This window comes from Drosophila yakuba, chromosome 2L (genome assembly GCF_016746365.2).
Source record: "Drosophila yakuba strain Tai18E2 chromosome 2L, Prin_Dyak_Tai18E2_2.1, whole genome shotgun sequence".
In the NCBI taxonomy this organism is placed as follows: domain Eukaryota; kingdom Metazoa; phylum Arthropoda; class Insecta; order Diptera; family Drosophilidae; genus Drosophila; species Drosophila yakuba.
In genome coordinates, this window is record NC_052527.2 from 14,696,040 (window position 1) to 14,718,605 (window position 22,566).

The 22,566-nt window shown below is 42.2% G+C and overlaps 2 protein-coding genes across 2 annotated transcripts; one reads left to right on the forward strand and one right to left on the reverse strand.

Annotated features, from left to right (window-relative positions):
* The first annotated feature begins 6,411 nt into the window (after positions 1-6,411).
* On the forward strand, positions 6,412-7,178 carry LOC26536245. The gene is made up of 2 exons (XM_015199225.3): positions 6,412-6,560; positions 6,615-7,178. Exons 1-2 carry the CDS (start codon positions 6,489-6,491, stop codon positions 7,137-7,139), a joined length of 597 nt encoding a protein of 198 aa, XP_015054711.1. The 5' UTR covers positions 6,412-6,488; the 3' UTR covers positions 7,140-7,178.
* A 762-nt stretch (positions 7,179-7,940) lies between these two features.
* LOC120320585 lies at positions 7,941-13,416 on the reverse strand. The gene is made up of 2 exons (XM_039370652.1): positions 8,873-13,416; positions 7,941-8,156 (listed from the first exon to the last, which is right to left on the reverse strand). Exons 1-2 carry the CDS (start codon positions 12,822-12,824, stop codon positions 8,080-8,082), a joined length of 4,029 nt encoding a protein of 1,342 aa, XP_039226586.1. The 5' UTR covers positions 12,825-13,416; the 3' UTR covers positions 7,941-8,079.
* Positions 13,417-22,566: the final 9,150 nt, after the last annotated feature.

The following is a 22,566-nucleotide window of genomic DNA, read 5'->3' on the forward strand; positions in this document are numbered from 1 at the left end:
GAGTCAGAGGTAATTGTTCCCATTCAAGTGAGCGGAAGTGTCGGCTCATTGTATTAACTGCGATTGTCTTTCCGTTTCAAGGAATTGAAAACGTGCCCTCCCCTCGCAGTAGATGGCTACCTAGTATATGTATGTACATAGGTATAGAGCCACCCTATGCACCCTACTTCGTGGTCATTTAACGCTCCGTCATAATTCGTTTCCTGTTTATTCAACTACTTAAGAGTGACAGGGGACTTTTGTGTCAACTAATAAACCGAAAAACGAAAGAGACTCGTAGCGCACTGAAATAAAAACGAGTCAGCAAATTTACGACCATCCGACCATCCTCAAATCGTGACCCTGTCCCGAGGGGTTGACCAATGTCGAAAGTACCCCACACTCCATACCCCTCACTCCATACCAAATACCCCACAGCCCATGGCCTGATGGAAAGTACACAAACGAGTATATCCTTATGTGTATCAGTGCCTTTAGTGCGGTACGTGTGAATAGCCTTAACGAGAGAATGTCTCCCGCCGCCGGTCGTAAAAAACAAAAGGTTCCAGCCGTCGTACATACGTATGTACATACATATGCAACTCCCCTCGGGCTGCCTGGGATCATAAAAACTAACCACCCATGGCTAGGCCCCAACGCTTTTGCTAAATGTTCGATAATTTTTGGTCGCAATTGCAGTTTTATGACATTTCATGGATCATATGTGACGCTGGCCATAAATTGTTGCAAGCTTTCTCCGCAGTAGTTATCTTCCATATTATGTCCTGTTCGTCCTGGTCGCATCCTGGTCGTAAACTCCCCGATAGACGCCAGCCAAACCAAGCCAGCTGTCGTCGACTGCTCTTAATAACTATTTCTATTACACTTGGCACTCGCATCACGAAGCGCAGAATGGGGGGCACTGCGGTTCTGGCAACATTTTCTACTTATCTCAGTAACGTTAAAGGCGTCGATCCCAGGGGCTTAAGGAGCTAAGTGCCGCAGCAAAAGGACACTCGCACAGACATTAGGGGTTACAACGAGTATCCTGGCTATTTTAGATTAGCATACGACAGCTGGAGCGTTTAGCTCTGAACGATTCAATAGTTGCCCTCTTCTACATGAAGCTCTATTAAATATAAATTGAAATTTGCTTCTTGTAATGTTACTTTATTCGTATGGCAACTTTGTTGAGTCCGCTGTTAAGAAAACGACAGTACATCCAATCAAACCCATTGAGAAACGCAGGAGTGACCGAAATGTTCAGTTCGCAACAAATGAATACAAGCTTAAACTGGCGCTCATAATTCTCAACTAATTTAAAATAATTTATAACGGGCGTTTGTCACATAAATCAAGACGACTATAATCCTTTTGAACGGGGCGCTCGCACAAAGGAGCTCGACTCCATGTCACTTGAGGATTTATATCTTCCTTTTTGTATCTCTCAGCTGAGCCGGCGTAACATCGAACAGAAGCCCTGAAACCCAGAAACACTGAAACACTGAAACCCCAACTCCAAGTCGGTTCCAAAGTTAAGCTCGATGGCAGCGTTGGGGCGGCCGCCTTTGATGTGCAAACATTATTAAAAAGCCAATAAAACATTTAAAAACAGCTTGAAATTTTTCATTGTTGAGCTGCCCCACTCGCTTTCGGAATGTTTTTTTTCTTCTCCCATTTCGCTTTTCGAAATTGAAAAGCAAAAAAAAGGGAATGAACCGCGCAGTCTCGAAGACTTATTAATGCGACAAGAACGATTCCGCGGCGCAGCATCGCCGACAATTTAATATCTTTTGAATCCCTTTGAGCTTATACCGAATGCAGAGGCCGCGTTGCCCGCCGAGAACGGTAGCACACGAAAATGTCAACAATCAGGGAACAATCACATTTGGCCTGCTGTCAATGTGACAGCTACCAATATTTATTTTAAATCACCAGCTCTCAAGTATATGCACAGCGAAAAATTCAATGGTTACTTATATGTGCAAGGACATAGTTTGAAATACAAATCTTAATTTATGTTAATTTTAATGGATTGGTTCAACTTTTACAGTGACTCGGTTTGGTTTGGTTTGGACTTGAAATATTTCTTTATCTTAAAGAAACAAAAAGGTCGTTTGTGACAAAGAATCCTCTCAATAATTTAGTACTATTAACAAGATACTACTATTTTTGCTCAGTGCTGCGGGGGCTTACCTGGTTGCTGGGTCCCCAGATCGGCGTTTATTTAGGCAGCTACTGTGTTTGTTTTTTGGCTTCCAATTTCGTTTGAATCCGCTGCTCAAGTCAGTTGGACAGTCAGTCAAAATGAAATACAAATATCTTTGACAGCTCCTGTGTGTGGATGGATCGTGACAAGGACTGTGAGGGGGCTGGGGAGTCTAAGGAGGAGCTCAGCCACACCGACTTTGAAGTCCGCCTGACTTGAGTTGAACTGAACTGAGCTGAGCTGAGTTGACTTGCCCATCATTCGATTCATTTCGTCTTCCCTACTTTTTTCTTACTTTTGTCATGTCATGTCTCGGAACTCGGCTTGAATCTCAGCTTGGCTTGAATCGCAGCTCGGTTCAATTGAACTCAGCTCCTGACTCAGCGCGCCTCATTTCCTTTTTGGTTATTTTAGACGATGTGTGACACACATTCCTTCTGCATAAAACGGCACTACTTCAAAGGATACTCTCTCGCCCCGACTGTCTTTTTAAGCCGGGCGTGTGTCTGTGCGGCTTGGGTCAAACGAAACAAAGCCAAAACTAAAGGAAGCTGGCAAAAAGACAACAGTCACCGAAGAAATGCCCCTATGCCAATTCACAATTTGAAACAATGCATTGGCCTTGAGGCGGTTTGTTGATGTTCTCAGAATCAAATAGTCTCCTAAGACAATGTATATTGTCATTCGCCTAATGATCTTTCATAGTTCTTGCTCGTAAAAGATTGCCATAGTGAATAGGGGAAAACTAATAACCTTGGTACGATATATCAGTAGCTAAACTAAATAACATTCGGTGTTATAGAATTATTTTCGCAGTTTCTATTTTCCACGGGTATCAAATTCCCCAAAACTCACCTTGTAGTCCAAACAAATTAACAATCCATCCACACACTACCATTTATATATACATACATACATCGATTTTTATAAAGTACATTGTATATGGATGGGCAATCAAATATCACTCATATGCCATATGAATAATTCATCCCATTTAATGGGTACAACCAAAATGGAGGAAGGAAAACAGCGCTTCCAATGCAAATGCCCATAAAATTATACAATTACAAAATATTAAAACAAAGTTATGGTTAATAATTTTCGACGCGTATGAAGCAAAAACAAAGCGAGCTTTTATTTGTATTTTATATGCAAAATATAAACAAAGACCCAAAACGAAAGTAACGAAATGAAATGCATGAGGAAAGGTAAATGGTGCCGACAAAGTGGTTGCTGTCTGATCATTTCATATATCAAAAGACCATAAAAAGAAACGGGCTCGTTACGAAAAGCATTTAGGGATGGTGTAGACATGGTGATACTGTGCTTTTTATAATATACTTTATGCACAACAATTGTGACTGACTAAGACCTGGAAATTCATTAGTTATTAAAACCTTATCATATATATTAAATTAATAAAATAAAAAGATTATTAGAATCAATGGTATTTAGTCGAACAAAAATGAGTTTAAAAATGTTTAAAAACCACCAATGTTTTTTATATTAATCTGTATATATATTTACCAAATGAGTTAAACTCCCGGGTTTGATGGGTATCTCATTTATTTCTATGCACGCGGCAATGGCTCGATTGAAACGAGACCCCCATAAAGAGTGAAAACGTTTTCATAGTGTTTTAAATAGTTTACGATTATTGCAGGGCATCGAAGCCAACCGACCGACCAGAAACTAATGCCAATGGGCTGTGATTAGTAAACTGTCTGCTGCTTTGAACTGGCCCGACACTTTTCGGCTTTTTGTCTGGGGCCTTGAACAGAGGTTTTCCGATGCATTTTTAATTAGGGCCCACGGACAGAAGTCTAAGTGTTGATAATCATGAAATATATCACCTGTGAACCGAGCCTCGTTACCAAGCAATCAATTAAAGGTGGTCTATGCTCCTCTCTCCCTCTCTCTCTCTCTCTCTATCTCTCTTTCTCCTGGCCATAAAATGAAAACATGTTTTTGGAAAGCTGAGACTTAAGGCCAGACTAAAAGATTTAATTTGACAGCCACCGCCTCATCATCATCGCAATCAACATTTTGCGGCGAGCTGCCATTTACCGTCACGTCAATCACATCATTTCCACATCACAGGCTTTTGTCGAGCCCAAAATTGGTGGTTGTTATGGTTTGTTGTGCACATTTCTAAGCTATCGCTAATTGCAGTCCCACTTGAATAGTCGAACCGCCTAATTGCGGCTAAGCACGTGAATGAGAGCACTTCAGGAAGGGACCGCATTTTTATAGATTTCATAACGGCTTAAATGAGTAAATGATGTACTTTAATTTAGTTAAATGTTGGCTCTACTAAAATATCGCCTGTCAACTAGTTTAAAATTTCCGCAATAATATGTAGTGCTTTGAAATTCAACCCCAATTCGAGAAACATCAATAGATTTTGGATCAATTTGCGAATAAAAAACGTGATTTTCTCAAGTATCCGCTGAATGTTTTCATGTTACCTTTTTGCACAAATTAAATCCTTCGGGAATTGAAGTAAAGAAAAAATAAAAAGTAAAACGCATTTCTGCTTTTAAGCAATTTCCGCACTCACACACTCTTAAGGACTCTCAAGAAGGTTTCAAAAAGTGGATTTTCTTTTCAAATTTTTCCCCTGTTGCCAACAACAAATGCAATCAAAAATCTGCAAGTGCCTGGCTGCAGCCCTTGAGTTAATGATATACACTCACTTCAAAAGGAGTGTGCGATGGGGAATGGTGGGCCTACGGAAGGGGTTGCGGCATTATCTGGGCACTAAAGAGGCTTTCCCTCACCCCGCTTATCATTCGGTTTGAGGAAACATTGTGTCAAGTTTAAAAATTGCAAAGAAAGCAAAGCCATTGAGTAGAGTCCATTGAGAATCCAGTGAAGAACCCGATTTGGGTTGCGCACCCCTTGACGGATAATGCAAACACTCTCGTGCAACTCACACGGGCTTGATAAGGGTAAAAAGTATCCGGATAGCTCGGTTTTTCAATGACTGACAGCCTTTCTTCTCCGCTGAATTGCAACTGTGAAAACAATTAAGCCCTAGACATGAAAATATTTGCCCTCTCCATCTGCTCCCATGGTGATGTAATAAATCCCTTAATGCCTCAGTTGACTGACTGAGCGGCTGCTGGCTGCTGGCTGCTGGTCCATAAACCCGAAGGCACTTCAAGTGTCAACCAATAGATACTTTTGATACTTTTAATGCCAGCCCGGGTAGTAACCCTGACAACCCTCGCGAATGGGTTGATGATATCCTCACTTATCCGATAAAATCTGTTAGCTATTTAATTTGAATTAGGGCGGGACGGGGAGTGGCTGCGACTTTGAGCTCCCCGCTGTTCAATGTGAGAAGTTCCCATGATCAGCGTCCAAATGTCACTTCCGAGTTGGTCTCTGAACTTCCTAGAAATCGCCTTCGCTCGTGTGTCTAAGAATTGGCCAATTTCAATAAATTAGAAGAACCTTGAGATCCTCAACCGTTTGTCAACAGAATGGTAGAGCAGCCCAGAACAACAGCGGGGTTCCCGAGAAACCAAAGAGAAGGGACAACTTCAAAGGAGCGACATCTACTTAGGCTGCCCGAAAAAGGTGAGCCCAAGTCGAATTAGGGCTTCCATTTCATTCATATATATATTTCTGCACACGGATATGGGGTCAACAGAACTGTGCAAATATTTTCACTCACCCAAATTTCTTCATAATTTGTGCGGCACTTTTTATTTCGATTCCTTGTTTGCGTTCTCTGCAGGACAAAGTGGCCAACAATGGATATGACCACTGTGCGTGCCCGAAGGCATATTAATGGGATTTCTTTGGGTGCCGCCTGTTCCAGTGAAATATAAACAAGTTAAATTTCCCATTCAGGTGCAAAAGGTGTTTTTTCCTTTGTTTCTGGCTTTGTATTACTAAGCAAAAGCGGTAGGTCTATTTGATGTTTTTATATTTGGATGATTTTACAAAAAGCAACGTGTTTTCGATAGTCAATTTTAATTATGCCATAAAGAAAAACTTACGTTTTGAAATTATTTTAATTATTTGTTTAAAAAAGCATCGAATAAGTTATTGAATATTTCTTTAAGTATATTTCAGAGAGCAACACCAAGATGTCATTGACTTTTGCTGTTCCCAGGGACTTGTTGATAAGAAAGCTTTCACCATAGATAATGTAATATGTATATAATCTTCTCCTAGACCAGATTTCATTGTGTACATATATAATCTTCTCCTAGACCAGATTTCATTGTGGGTTGCAGTCAACTGACAGATCAGTTGAATATTTAACGTCGTCGGGAATTTACAAATAATGCGGCTACAGTTTATTCCGGTTTTAATGATATTATATCCCACGCTTTCACTGGCTAATTCCCTTGAAGAGGTTAAATAATATTACAAAAAATATCAATGTGTTGTTTTAAAATCTTTTTTTTAGTCCTGTACCACATCTAGTGAAATGGAGAATCGTTGTGCCGCAGTTTGCTATCCAACCGTCAAGCCTCTGCTGCGATATATGGAAGTTTGTGAAAGAAATTTAAAGCTAACCTCTGAAAATCAGGCTAAATTGAAAGCGCAGGATATTGAGTTGATGAAATGTATGGAAGACGTTAAAACACAGAGGCATAACTTAGAAAATTTAGAGGGACAGTGCAACTTTAATGGAATTCTAAGGCAGTCTTTTGAGGAAGTTAGACAAGTGAATTCCAAGCTCAGGGGAACGATAACGGAGTTGCAATCTAAGAAATATGAAGAATTGTATCAATCTTATTTAGAACTTACTAGGGAAAAAAACTATTTTAAGAATTTGGCTAAACGAAACGAAAAAGAGGCCGCAGATGTGAGATCTGAATTCGTTAGCTTCAAGACAAGCTGCGAAAGGCAGCTGAGTGAATGTTCATCAACAGAAGATATACATCATTTCGGCTCATTTCATAGCAAATTTGAAATGAAATTTCCTTGAATCCCTTTTAATTAATTGATTTGAATATTTAAATGTATTAAACAAATTATTATTTTAAAATCATAAATAAAAAAGCGTGTTATTCTTAAAAAACACAATCAAAATGTAAATTCAAAATGCTTTTTTCTGTGAATAGTTGTGATGCCTCACTGCTTTGACATCATTGTAATGGGGTTCGCAAATAAGAATCATATATACACTATTTAACTTCATTTATTTCTTCATATACAAAAATCACGTCTGATCGCTATGACCGCAAATTACAAGAGAGAAAGAAAGAATACAGTTCAGTTCAATTAGCATCGATATATAAAATGTTAATCCGCTGTTAAGACAGCTGAAGCACCGGGTGACTCCGCTCATAATCCGTACATGCCGCCCGCCAATGCGTCGTCCAGCATGAAGGCTCCTTGTGATTCTTGATCCGTGTGTTGATCATAATTATGTTGAAATCGGAAGTGGACAAAGCTTTGTGATTGACCTCTTTTGAATGCCAGATTTCGTCTTTAATGTAACCACTCTGACTAGCGAGTCCGATCCAGGGTGCAGTTCGACGACTCGGCCTATAGTCCATTTAGCTGGTGGTAGATTATCATCCTTTATAATGACTAAGTCGTTGATGCTTAGATTATCTTTGATTTGGCACCACTTTGGCCGAGTTTGCAAGTGTGATAACCAATCACGAGACCATTGAGACCAGAATTGTCGCGTCATGTGTTGTTGTGCGAGAAATAGTTCACGCAAAGGCTTATTATTCGGCCGACCTTGTGGCGGTGCCAGTAGTGCGTCACCAATTAAGAAATGTGCTGGAGTTAGTACTTCTAAATCGTCAGGGTCGGCGGTTAGCGGGCAAAGTGGACGTGAGTTCAAACATGCTTCAATCCTGATCAAAACTGTAGTAAGCTCCTCATACGTCTGCTTGTGGCTGCCGACGATCCGTTTAAGATGATGCTTCATTGCTTTCACGTTTGCCTCCCAGATGCCACCAAAATTGGGAGAATATGGAGGTGTGAAATGCCACCTTGTCCCATGTTGACATGTCGATTCGTTTAGGGCTGCCTTGCAAGTGATGGGCTGGTTAAGCGATGTACTCGCGCCAACAAAATTTGTGCCGTTATCACTATACATATGTTGAACTTGTCCTCGACGTCCGGTGAATCGCGTAAATGCTTGCAGGAAGTGCTCTGTTGAAAGTCCAGTGACGGCTTCCAAGTGGACCGCCTTGGTTGCTAAGCATATAAAAATGGCTACATAGCCTTTGTAGGTGGTTGATCCTCGTACACGCGCGGCTTGAAGTTCAATCGCACCAGTGTAGTCAACTCCTGTTGTAATGAACGGACGAGTTGGGGGGTTGACTCGATGTAATGGCAAGTCACCCATCAATTGCTTCGCTACGACTGGAGCTACCTTAAAACATGTGACGCATTTCCGGATGATTCGCCTGACTGCTTGTCTGCCTCTGGGAATCCAGAATTTGTAGCGTATGTGAGCCAGTGTTAATTGAGCGCCGCCATGTAGAGTGAGCTGATGAGAGTGTTGAATTACCAAATCTGTAAATAGGTGACAATGAGGTAATATAATTGGATGTTTTCGAGAAAAAGAGAGATTTGAATGCTTGAGACGGCCACGAATCCTCAAGATATTGTTGTCAAGAAACGGTGTAAGATTTGAAAGTGTGCTACGGGGTGGTAACGGCTTGTTCCTTTTAAGCGCTTGGATGTCGGCGTGAAATGTATCGGATTGTGCAAGGCGAGCTATGCAGCACAGGGCCTCATCCAGCTCGTCAGGAGAGAGTGATCCGTGACTTCGTTGTGCTCGAGCATGAGCATTGTGGCAGAATCGTAACATGTATGCCGTGACACGTAGCAGTTTTGTATACGACGAGAATCGGTCAATAATAGAATCCTTTGTGTCTGACAAGGTAGTGAAGGCTCTAATTTTTATGGATTTGGCCTCCAGATCCCGTTCTTCTGGATTGAGCAATTGTGATTGCGTGTTTGGCCAAATATTGTGTGGTTTGCATAGCCAGGATGGGCCATGCCACCAAATATCAGGTATTTGGCTCGGTGGTAAGCCTCTGGTTGCGCAATCTGCTGGGTTTTCCGATGTGTCTATGTGGTGCCACTGAGCCGCTGAGGTGTGGTCGAGAATGTAAGACACTCGGTTGGCTACAAACGTTTTCCACCTAGTAATGTCTCCTTTAATCCAGTGCAGAACAATGGTAGCATCGGTCCAGTAAAAGGTAGATATATGTGCATTGGTCCATCGGTTATTCTCCAGCACCCATTTGGTGAGTTTGGTAGCTAATACTGCACCGCATAGCTCAGTGCGCGGTATTGTTAACGGCTTGGTTGGCGAAATTTTTGATTTTGCGACGATGAGCGTTGTATAGAAAGTCCCATCAGACTGTTGGGTGCGTGCATACACTGCTGCTGCGTAAGCACTGGAGGATCCATCGCAAAAGGTGTGCAGTTGTATCTCACTACTAAATAGTGGCGTAAATTTGACGCTGCGTGGTATTTTGATCGTCTTAACCTTCATTAGTTGCTGTCGAAATTGTTGCCATTTGACGGCAATGGTGTTGGGAACTGGCTCATCCCAATCCAGTGATGTACTCGATCCGTCCTCGCGATATTGCTTCGCTAGTGTGATTTCTTTCAATATAATCTTTGCTGAAATTACAACTGGAGCGATTAATCCAAGAGGATCAAATAAACGTGCTATGGTCGATAGGATTTCTCGTTTTGTTATACCGGCTGGAGTATTTGCTAGTAATTTATAAGTGAAGCAATCTTGCTTGGGCAACCAGTACATACCCAGTGTTTTGATGGTGTCCGCATTGTCCCAACTGAGGGATGTCTGCTTGCATCGATGCTCGAGAGGTATCGTTGCCATCAGATCCTGGTCATTACTAGCCCATTTTCGTAGCTCCATGCCAGAGGATTTTAAAGCTAGCATAGTTTGCAAACTTTTCCGTATTGCTGCCTCTTGTGAATGATCGCCTGAGAGAATGTCGTCGACATATATCTCATTTTTGAGAACGTTGGATGCCATAGGATATTTTGTCTGTGTGTCTTCAGCTATTTGATGGATGACTCTTATAGCTGTATAAGGTGCAGACGCTGTTCCAAACGTGACGGTAGTTAAGCAATGCTGTTTGATGACTCCATCCGCCGCCCGCCATAAAATCCTCTGGTACTGCGTGTCATCAGGGTGGACATTGATACAGCGATACATTCGTTGTATATCGGCAGTGAAAACAAACTGATATTGTCTCCAATTCAAGAGAACGGCTGGCAGATCATTTTGCAGCGTGGGACCTACACATAGTACATCGTTTAACGATCTGCCATTTGAGGTCCGGGCCGATGCGTCAAAAACGATACGTTGTTTTGTGGTGAGGCTTTCTTCTTTGAAAACTGCATGATGTGGTAGCACGCATGATGCAACATGCCGACCGTAGGAATCCGTGGTTATGGTTGAGTTTTCGCTCGTCTCTGCCAACGTGATTTGACCTAGTTGAAAATATTCTTCAATTCCTTTGCAGTATCTGATCCATTTGTCTGGGTCCCTTTGAAGGCGCCTTTCGAGTTGAAGATATCTGTTCAGGGCGATCTGATGAGATTTTCCGAGCGTCATACTGGGGTCAAAGTTCCTCTTGAATGGCAAACGGACTTGATAACTGCCGTCTGGTTGACGTTGATGGGTCTGCTTAAAGAAAGACTCGCACCATTGATCTTCTTTGGAGAGCTTTGGGCGTTCTGGAACTGATTCTACCTCGCAAAATACCTTAAGCAGCTCTTCGGAGTTTATTATGGCATGATTACATCGAATGTGGCGTGTAATATGCGTGTTGCCAACATTGCCTAACAGAACCCATCCGAGTTGAGTATTCTGCGCTATGGGTTCGTTTGGCAAGCCAATCTTAGTTCCAGGTAACAAGAGTTGTGCCATAAGGTCGGCTCCAAAAATGATATCGATTCGCTTGGATCTATAATAATAGGGGTCTGCGAGCATGAGACCATGGATATGACTCCAGTTTCCTGCTGGAAAACTTTGACTTGGCATGTGTGATGTCAACGTGTTCAAAACATAAGCATCGTCGACCTTTAACGAGAAATTTGGGTTAGTTGCTGTTTGCACCGAACAACTTACGATGAATTTGCAGCGTCGTCCTGAATCTTGACCGACTCCGGTGATTGAAGTGCGAGTTGTGCTTCGGGAGAGCTGGAGAGACTGTACAGCATGCTCCGAAATGATAGTTGCTTCCGATCCTTGGTCAAGAAGCGCGTTTACCGTGGCCTGGCATCCTGTCTGTGTGTTACTGAGTACAACCCGAGCTGTTGCTAGTAGTACCTTTCGATGAGTCATAGATGAAGTTGTAGTTGACATGCACTGTAGAGTCGGCTTGGCATCTGAACTGGCTGCTGAACTTTGGCATGATGTCGAGGAGGGTATCAGCGTTGGCTGTGTTGCTGGAAAATGTAACATCGTGTGATGACGTTGACCACAATGAAGACAATTCTTGTTGCTGGGGCAGCTTGCTTGTGTGTGCGATTTTCCCAGGCAATTGAGACACAATTTTGCCTTGCTGGCCACTTCCTTCCGTTGGTAGCAATCCATTGAAAGAAATTGCGGACATCTTCGAAGTATGTGTAAGTTGCCACAATGATAGCAAGCGGACGCGGAAGCACCCGACCTGGTGTGGGCGCTGTGCACACGCACGCGTTTAGTACCGTCTGAAGTTTCATTTGACTGTTTCATGCCGCTGCACGCGTTACGGCTTTCAATAGCGTCTAACGTAACAAGTCGATCATTGAGGAACTGTTGCAGATCTTTGTATGAAGGAACGTCAATCTTGCTGCCCAGATGATGCTCCCAAGCTGTGTGAGTGTCTTTGGGTAGTTTGGTTGTTAGATAATGAGTCAACCAAAAATCTCCTCCCTGTAGTGGCGCCTTGACGGTATTGCAAGCGGCAATGCAGACGTTGACTGTGCTAACCATAGACCGTATGTCAGCAGATTTTTCTTTCGAAAGATTCGGTAAGTTGTAGAGCATGTTCATGTGGCTGGCGAACACAATTCGTGGGTTGTTATATCGTTGTAGAAGTGTGGTCCAAGCGACTTCATAGTTTGCTTCAGTTAAAGCGATTTGGCGAATGTCGTTGTCCAGGCCTACTGGTAATGCTTCCTTTAAAAAATGGAACCTTTGAATATTATCCAGACGCTCATTATTGTGAATTAAGCGTAAAAATGCATCATGAAAACTTGGCCAGTCCGCGCAGTTGCCAGAGAATTTCGGAACTGGTAATTTTGGCAGTGGTATCCGTACTTCCTCTACATGTGTTGTTATTGTAGAGTTAGCTGATTCGTTGTGCGTCACTGTGCCTGGATAAATTCGTTTCTTTTCTTCGGCCACGAAACAGTAAACTTCCATGCCCAGGTCTTCGAATTGGCTGATTGTATTTTGTTGCTTATACACACTTTCTTCGTAGTCTGCCATGCATATAAGTGTGTGATGCGCCTGATGAAATTCTTTGTTAAACTCGTCGATTTGATTCAAACGTTTTTCGAAATATATTTCCGTTTTCCGCGCACTCGAGTCTTTTTTCACATTACTGAACAAGCGCTTCAAAGACTCAATGCGGTCAGTTTGAACTCGCACCAGTTGATCAAATTTCGACATTGTTTATACTGACGTTGCTCCACTGTATGTAATATGCACAAATGCTCGTATGTTATCGGTGTTCTTCTTTGACGTCTTGTTTTTTTGAGTTGGCAGAGATTCCGGCAAATCTAACGGAATCGAAGGGCAACGGGACTTAGCTCTGTCGTGATGAGAGCGAGCGCGAATGTTTGCGTATACTGCTCTGTCGTGATGAGAGCGAGCGCGATAGAAAACGTAGGCACGGTGATTTATCTGGATGAAGCCGACCACGAAGATAAAATTGCCAAACAGCTTTTAGCAATTATTAATTATGATTCTTATGAGCAAGGTTCCCCTCATGGGCCACCAATGAATAGTTGTGATGCCTCACTGCTTTGACATCATTGTAATGGGGTTCGCAAATAAGAATCATATATACACTATTTAACTTCATTTATTTCTTCATATACAAAAATCACGTCTGATCGCTATGACCGCAAATTACAAGAGAGAAAGAAAGAATACAGTTCAGTTCAATTAGCATCGATATATAAAATGTTAATCCGCTGTTAAGACAGCTGAAGCACCGGGTGACTCCGCTCATAATCCGTACATTTACTAATACTCGACCAAGTGCCAACTGCATTTCGCGAAGCGACAGATAAAGGAAGTTGCAGGGAGTGGTAAGAAGATGCAGCTAACTGACATTTGACTGTCAGATGCTGTTGGCTCTCATTCGTTAATGTCAGGGCCAAGAGTTAATCTCGCGTGCATTCGTAAGAGCCCAGACAGGATGAAGCTGAAACTGGGAGTTGGGAGAAGGAGAAGGGCATGGCTGGAAAGTCAAGGTACCAACTGGTCTCCGGGTTGGGCTTCCTTCATATCTGACGCGAAACAGGAGCAAAAGCAGCATGAATGGTAACGATAAACACTGCTCCGAAAAATGTACATAATTCAATATGGAAGAAATGTGAATGCATTTAAATAAGTTATAATATTTGAGATATTTACCTAGTACCTGCTTACATTTATTTAAATACTTTAAATTATATCATATTCATTTCTGCCCGTGTATTGGCGATTGACCGACTGACTGACGTCCTGCCAACTGGCGAGGAAAAGCTGCAACAGGACCATCGGCTGATGGATGGCTGAAAGGCATTAAGAGAGAGAGAGAGAGGGAATGCGTAGAATGATAGAGACAGGACTATACCGAGAGGAAAAAGACGCGTAACACAGATGGCAAGAAAGAGATGGAACGGCTGCAGAATGGATGAATGGCATGGCAGGCATTTTCCCGCCCGAATGATGATTCGGAATCCCAGTTGGAATCGAGACTCGAAAATGGACTTGCTGTTCTTCCACAATTTGCAGTGGTAATCGCATACAGGTCGAGGGGAGATAGGGGGAATCGGCGAAGTGCAGCGCGTGATAAGTTGCCCGGCCATTCAGTGTGGTCAACTGAACTGCAGCTGTGCGGAGTACTTTCCACGGACATTGGAACCCGCCAGACGGACACTCCACTCCGGACCACGGAGCAGGTATTCCTGACAGATTCCACGAACCATATACCCCGAACCATGTACTCCGAACCATGTACCCCGTTCACTGGACCTAGCCACGTACACTCCATTCCGGAACATGGATTCCCGAGCCGTGTACCCCGGACATTGGACCCTGCACCTTGGACCCCTGACAACGTTCGCCGGAATGCTTAGTTTATTTAACAAAAATATGACAACAAACGAGCTGGCAAGCGCAAGTAACGAATTTTGGCACGGAACTGACTTTGACACGACTTTGGATCGCCTGCATTGACTTTGGCCCCCTTTCGCAGACTTTGCCGGAAGAGAACGCCGGCATATAGACCATGATATAGTGGCAAAGTAATTTGAAATGAAAATTAATGACATGCAATCAATTTTCGTAGTCGTCGTTATTTGTTATTTTGATGACTTGCCTGGCGCACACACACAAACTTGGCTCCGCTCCCTCCCACTCTCGCCCATTTGTCAAGGGCGAAACAATTGGGAGCATGAAAATGAAATATGTCTGCCATTCTGGAGAGGAGTAGCTTCAGTTCAGTGAGGACTGTTTGCTTTTAACCGCAATATGCTTAAGTTGCGGTTATTTATTGTCTGGCATTTATAGTGCGGCAGAAAGGAGCAGTACTTTGCTACCCTCTACTCGGAGGAATATGTTGCTAGAAGACTTGTTGAACTCATCAGAGCTTCTCTACTTAAAATTCACACGATCTATGCATTTTATACTTCGACATGGCAGTCAACATCACTCAATCGACCTATTATTATAGTCTTAAAAGCAGATTAAAGATGATGTTATTATGATCTTATTTTCTATATTAAGTAAAGAGGTTCTGCATAAAATTGAAATAAGCTTTTAGTTGGTAACTTTGTTTAAAATAATTGAAGGGAATTTACCCAGATTAATGTTCACCTTTTCCCTTTAATTTTCGTGTATTAAGCCCGGTTGCAGGATGTTTTCTGCTGATCTTATTTTCTATATACTTAGTAAAGAGGCTCTGCATAAAATTGAAATAAGCTTTTAGTTGGTAACTTTGTTTAAAATAGTTGAAGGGAATTTACCCAGATTAATGTTCACCTTTTCCCTTTAATTTTCGTGTATTAAACCCGGTTGCAGGATGTTTTCTGTCTGATTCGTATCGACATATTTCGCCCGCATTTTGTATTCCGGCTGTCAACGCCAAAAGTTCAAGCTGATCAGACCCTCTTTTGCCCCTTCACCTCTCCAATCATTTACGCCCCCGCAGCGCTTTGTTCCTCTTTTTTGGGTGACTGACATGAGCTTTCGTTTACACCGGCCTCCGTGCCCCGGCATCCCAATCCTTCTGATGGATGGGCGACAGCAAAAAAGTTGGCACTTGCTTTGCAGTGTATTGTGCCAGCGTCCCCAGAACCACCCACTCGCCCACAAACCCCCCTACACACACACACACCCAACAGAACAACAACACAACCATCCATCCGAAAATCGAGCCAGTTCTCGTATTTTGGTAGGGAAAGGTGGTCAAAACACCACCCGAAATAAGTCATCGCGTGCAGGGCTGCCATCAAGCTAAAGCCAAGATTGATTAGTTATTGAAAATACATCAGCTGGGGGAGTTGCGCGACTCGTAAAAACGCTGAGCTATACCCTGTAATTAACGTCTTTGCTGATGGAACGTACTGTTTTTCAGAATGTTTCTTGAAGAAAAAAGTGTTCATACTACAAGTATTATGTTTGCTCAACTGTTATCATTCTTTCAGCTTAGCTATTACTTAACAGATACAAAGTTATGAAAAATTCTCTCTGTGTAATCACTTTGGGCCTTCTCAAATAAGTCATAATGATTTTTGATCGATGCACCCCAGTCCGAGGACGTCGACGGATCATTAACAAAAGTGAAACTTGCCGAGGAGGGCAACCCTCCCCTATCGATTCCTCGATTCCCTGCGCATAATCATTTTCAATAAATAATTTTTTCCTCTGTCCCGGACTTCCACTCGTTGTTGTTGGTGTTTTTCGACGCTATTTTTTGTCGGTTGGCATAATGACAGCATGACAGGATAAATTACTGCCAAATGAATGAGGCGAAATATGTCTTAAGCGACACACTCGCACACTCGCACACACACAAACACACGCAGACAGCCACGCCCACTTGGCGCTGCCAAAAGCCAAACATCAAAAATTGTTTTCCCTCGTTTTTGTTGTGTAATTTACCACCAACCAGCGATGGTCGACTGAAGGAAGGCAACGCCCGCATGGGTAAAATTAATAGGCATAATAATTTTTTGACAGCACACCCAAGGATAACGCAGGCAACTCATCAGAGTCCTTTGCATGCGGTGGTAGTGAATTTTTTCCCAACCCCGGCGGTTGGGGAATTCGTTGAGTGACAGGCAGGTTGATGATAAATGATGTCGCTGATGTTGGTCCGGGTTGTGCCCCGGCAACTTGCCTCTTGCCGCTTGCCACGTCACGGAGGCAATCATTTGGGGCGCCCCCGTCCTGCATATCCTCTGAAAGGGCCCCCTGCTCCCCTCCCTCCTCCCTGACAGACACAGTCGTCGCCTGATTACTTTGATGACGTTGCCACATATTTGTGTGTTCTGCCCCATCCAGGAATTAAATTCATAATATTTTGTGCACTCTCACTTTGGGCTCCAATTGGAACTATAGTTTGGGTACATCAACTAAGGAAACAGGTAGGACAAAAAAAAAGATTATTATCTGATTAAGATATTCGGTTGCAAAATTAACTAAAATTACATTTACATAACTCATAACCTTGCTTATAATTTTTATAAAGTTTAGAATTACAGGTTGTTAGCATACCAATTAAAAAGAAAAACATATTGAATAGTAAGTATACTAGGTATCACTTCTTCGAATGTCCAAAATTTTATTTGACTACATGACAAAACAACTTAAAGTTCGAGACTTTTCTTGATCATTCTATTCTTTCACATATTTTGGCTTGCCAAATAAAGTTGAATAATTAATTGATGGAATATTTCGGTGCGTGCGTCGCTTTGACATTGAATAATTGCTTTCCATTTGGCCAAAAACCACTCACGTGGCCATCTCGTCCGTCTGCCGTTATCTATTCAGTATAAACCAACGAGCCTAGAAAAACATAAAGACGGCAGTATATATGATAAGTGCCGAGTCATCAGGATCCAATCTATCACATGCGATGTGTCAATTTAAAGTGTGAGAAAATTGCTGGAATTGATGAATGATGATGACGCTACGGATCGTAAAGAAATAGTAATTAGTGCGACTCAATGATGTGTGTACTCTTCAAATTTGGGGAACAATTTATTTACTTTTCCCCTTATTTTCAGATGAGATGATTTTCCTAAAATAAAACAGCACAAATATACATTGTAAGCATCTTTGTCGTTATTGTGATCGTGACTCGTTCACATTCTGCAATTAATCAATTTACTAAAATACAAAGTTTTATTGCTCGTGTGAAAATGGGCAAATTGCTCCACGTTTGTTGTAGTAAGCGCTAAATGCATATAAAATGTGTTTTTAATTGCGAATTGCCAATTGGTAACGAGCAGCCTCTATTTTTTGTTGATAATTGAGCGATTTTAGAATAGGCAGTCTTGCAGATTACGTATACGTAGTATGCGCAATTAACTAAGCTCTCAATACAAATCAAATAGAATGTACTGCACTGGTGGAATTGCTGGCCGTGGCATAGAAATTGAAGTCAACACCCATACAATGGATACTGAATCTGAAATGGCTCATAAATAAAACAATTGAGTTAAGCCATAAATCAAACACTTAATACAATAGTTTCCGCTTTTATTATTATGTGTTCGCTTTCAACTTCCCAACTACGCTGTGCACTCGCATAAAATAGCCATAAATTAAAATAACAGTAAAATAAACCACTGAGTCCGTAGTATTTGCTGGCAAAGGAGTGCTTTATAGCCATATACCCATATACCACTATACCCATATAGCCGTACAGCCACTATGCATACAAGTACGGTGGTGTGTGTGTGGGCCATTGTGAAGCGGCCTAAGCTCGCAAATTAGCATACAAACTGTCTGGCAGAAAATTCGCTATTGAAAGAGACCAGCTGAGTCGCACGATAATATTAATATGTACCTCACTTAATCATAAATGCCCGGCGACATGCGAGGCCCCTTCCTTCTCTGCCCCGTCGCCACATGAAAAGCAATTGATGTATGGTAGTAGGTACACTCGCACTGCCAACTGCCAACTGGCAACCAGTTGTTTGTTGTTTCAGTTGCGGGTTTTGTTATTTTTCCCTGAAAGCTCAGCAGGCAGACATTTGTGAATTGGGCGGCTCGGTACCAACAAGTTGCATGTCGCTAACTAGTTAATAATAATGCTTTGCACAAAAAGTGGCAGCCTGTGTGACGTGACGCATTGCATGACATGCAAGTGGCCATTTGGGCGATGTGGGGTGGCCTTTTGCCACCCAAACGCTGCGATACGACCCAATCCGATACGATACGTTACGATACGATACTTAGACCCAGTTTGAGACCGGGCCAAGCAAAGCCGCACCGAAACTAAGCCAAATTAGACGCTTTTCATTTTCCGTCGGATAATTTATGACCGGCACTTTTCGAGTCAATTCAGCCAAGCGTTAATCGCCGTTTGACTCGTTTCCCCCGCAAGTCCAACAATGTGCATAATTCAGACTACACTGTGCTGCAAGATAGCGATCGATCTATCATTTTACAAGCATCTTTTGAAAATGCTCTATAATGTATTATTTCAAATGTTTTGTTCGTATTGAAAGTATAGTTTTTGTTTTGTCTGACATTCAAATTTACACAATATTTCAAAACATAACTTTGTATATTATTTGTAATAGTATTAATTGTATTTTTAAAGTAAAATAGTTATTTTCCATATAAGTCCTTTATTGATTGCTAAGTATAAATGTAGTGTGGTAAGAGCGAAATACATTGTACTAGTTCTTAGGAATCCCATCTTTTGCTGGGCAGTGAAAGAAGTAGACATCAGACCGGCTGCACCGAATGGAACTGGGACGGAGAGTCGGCACTTTGTCGCATTGTCGTCCACATGGCCAGAAGACTGCCCTTCTGGGCCAAGTCGCCGGCTACCGTTCCACTGTTATTATTATTGTAATTTGCTGGCTCAGACCACAGACCCCACGTTGACAGCGTGTCACTTCGGATCGTTTTGTTTAGTCATAGTCACAGTGGGTCCCCTTCCTTGCGACTGCCTGCGCTTTGTTTCCCGCTTCGGTTTACTGGTTCGACTGGGCTTTTTACACGAAAATTGTAATATGGCATATTTCATAATTAATTGTGAAATTATACAGAGATATGTATGCAAAAATGCTCGGAAAGTCATAATTTTCACGTGACTTGGTTTTTTGCCCTGCCATACGAGTATACCCTTCACACAAAAGGCATGGCGAATTGATTATGACTGTGGTATCGTAAAGGTGATTTATAAATCTGAGTTATGGTTTGAAAATCATTATATTCGTTTAATTCCTAAAAACTGCTACCTTAACGCCTACTTTCAGTTTTCTGTGCCGACAATCGCCTTCAACGCGAACAACACGCACCGGTGTAGAACCCAAGACTTGTTACATATCAAAGTCGGCTGTCCAAAGTTAAAACTCTTACAATTCATAGGAATTAATTGGTTTCCATGGAGGTGCCGGTGTCCGTGTTGCGGAAGGAACTACTTGCGGACAGGGAATGTTGATGCGATGACGCCAGCGACAACTACATAAAAGTTTGTGAAAGGTGAAATCATGACCGGGCGAGGCAATGCAAATCAGGAAGCCAGTTCAACACCTGCTCGAAAGCCAGAAGGACGAAACTTCAGTGAGGCGCAGTGGAAAAACCCAGGGGCTTTGAGCAACAACCCCTCACGGAAAACCAACTGTCATTGCCTTGTAATGGAGGTTGATTTTAACGGGGGTGGAGGTGACGTGTCAACTGTCAATTTGTATTTGAAAAGCTGTCACTTGCGCTCCCTCCACCCAGATATTCCTACTGCCACACACAAATCACAACAAATAAACGCCAATTGACAGCGACAACCCAGCGAAGAAGAAGTCGTTGTGATACAGTGTGCACTCGCAAAGTGGGATGGTGTACGAAAATAAAATTAAAGACATTAAGTTCCATAAAAAATTATACAATTGTAAAAATAACTAAAACAATAAAATAAAGGTGGACCAAGGAACATAAAATGAAAATAACTAACAAGGGATATAATTATTTAATGGTTTTTCCTATTCCTATAAATGAGCCTTACCTATTCCCCTCCAGAAACCTCCAGGCTCCTCCAGGGGTCACAGCCATCAATTGAACTTTGTCATGGAATACGCATTTCTCCGTTTGACTGCTAAATGCTCGTGTCTGGAGAGTTTATTTGTCTTACTTATTTATGTTTATGTGCGCTTCTTAAGCGTTGCTAAATTAGGCGCACGTCCGTTTCGGGATGGTATGGTAAGGCATTGGATTGGATTGGGGTGGCAAGTGGCATGTGGCAAGTGGCAAGTGGTGTAGGCGATAGGGGACCTCCAACACCACCTCTGCCGAATAGCAGCTGTGCCTAATTTATTTCAGTGGACGTGCCCCCATTTCGCCTGTGGCTGCCGCCCATCGGCTCGAATCAAACCGAAACCCAGAACGAATCCCACAGTTTGAAGATTTATTTCGTTCTGAAGAACATTAAAATTTTACAAATTGCTTTAATCAAATAAATTGCCGCGTTTATGGTGATAAATTGTGTTTGGGGCCAGCAAGTTCTTGATTCAGGACTCGTGAACACAACTCGGGAATTAGAGTAAGTGAAAGGGAGTCAGTTAAATGCAGTGTGGAAAAATAAAAGGGTGTTTGATATGTGATATTACCCCTGATTTTATTGATGTTACGTTGACAATATAAAAAGTTTGATGGAGACTGTCACTTAAGAGCTGAGCCTCGTCTCAACCCTTCAGCACGTCGGAGTTATTAAATATAATTTATGGTTGCTCTCAATTTAGTTTCAACGCCAGCCGAACTATAATAGTGTTTCCATCTTCACTTAAGTTCGCTTCCGATAACGATAACGATAAGTATCTTGCGTGTATATATAACGCTGTTCACCTAAGTGACTCTTTTGCATAATGAATGGACGGACGGACGGATGGACGGACAAACGGACGGACGGGTGAGTAAAAGAAGCCGGGCATGAAGAACAAGAAGAAACTTAATGACTTGACATCTGCAGACATGGCCACCATAATACTTTGTATGTAAATTTCGCCAATAAAGTAATTTCTTTTAATGAGCCGCGGGCTAGTCAGAAAGCGGCGAAAGAAATTGGGAATGGGAATGGGATGAGAATGAGAATGGGTGAGCCATTAAGTATCGCATAAAGTAACAAAATGAATTAGGCCCCGACAAGATGATGATGATGGTGGTGCGGCAGTGCGGTGGTGCAACACTGATGGGCCCCTATCAACTCGGTAGTCCCGATGCGCGGAAGTAATTGAGTTAAATATGCACAAGATGACAGCATAAATTATGCGCCTCACAAAAAAGAGTTAAATGTGGTCTTGTGGCAAGCAAAAGGGTGGAGGGGAGGGTCGACGGGGGAAAGACAATGACAAGAGCCGCCAGTCGTCCAGCGCTGCGATGGCAAACAAAAGGCAACAAATGAGGGAAGCCTACTTATCAACGGCATGGGAACCGCACCGAAGTGTAGAGAGCCCGTAGCATAGAGCACTTAAGATTCGGTCCTTGAAAGGGGTTGCAATCTACCTCCTCGACTGCTGACACTTGAAAAAGTGTGCATAACAAATTCGATAATGAACTATGAAATTTTTGCCAGATTGTAACCCTTTTTGGCATTGTCGGAAATCCCTGCCCCACATGTCGCAGTTGAGATTTATTTTGCTGTCATAAATTTTGAAATAACAATTATTGCCATTTATAGCTGGCAAAGGGAATCCTTGAAATGGGTTTCCATTTGCATAATAAACGCTTGTCCCAGAGCAAGACGTATTTCATCCTTGGCATTGTCATAATTTCTGGGAAGGACTTAGTTCGGGGGATGACGTCTGAAGGATTGAAGAAAAGTTAGTTTTGCGGTTGGGAAAATATGTCATCGTGATAATATTACTTTTAAAAGTTCGTGCTTCAAGCTTACAATTTTTTGTTCACCGAAAAAATATATACATATATTCCAGGTAACTACCATTATTTTGTATTCCTTTCAATATTTATG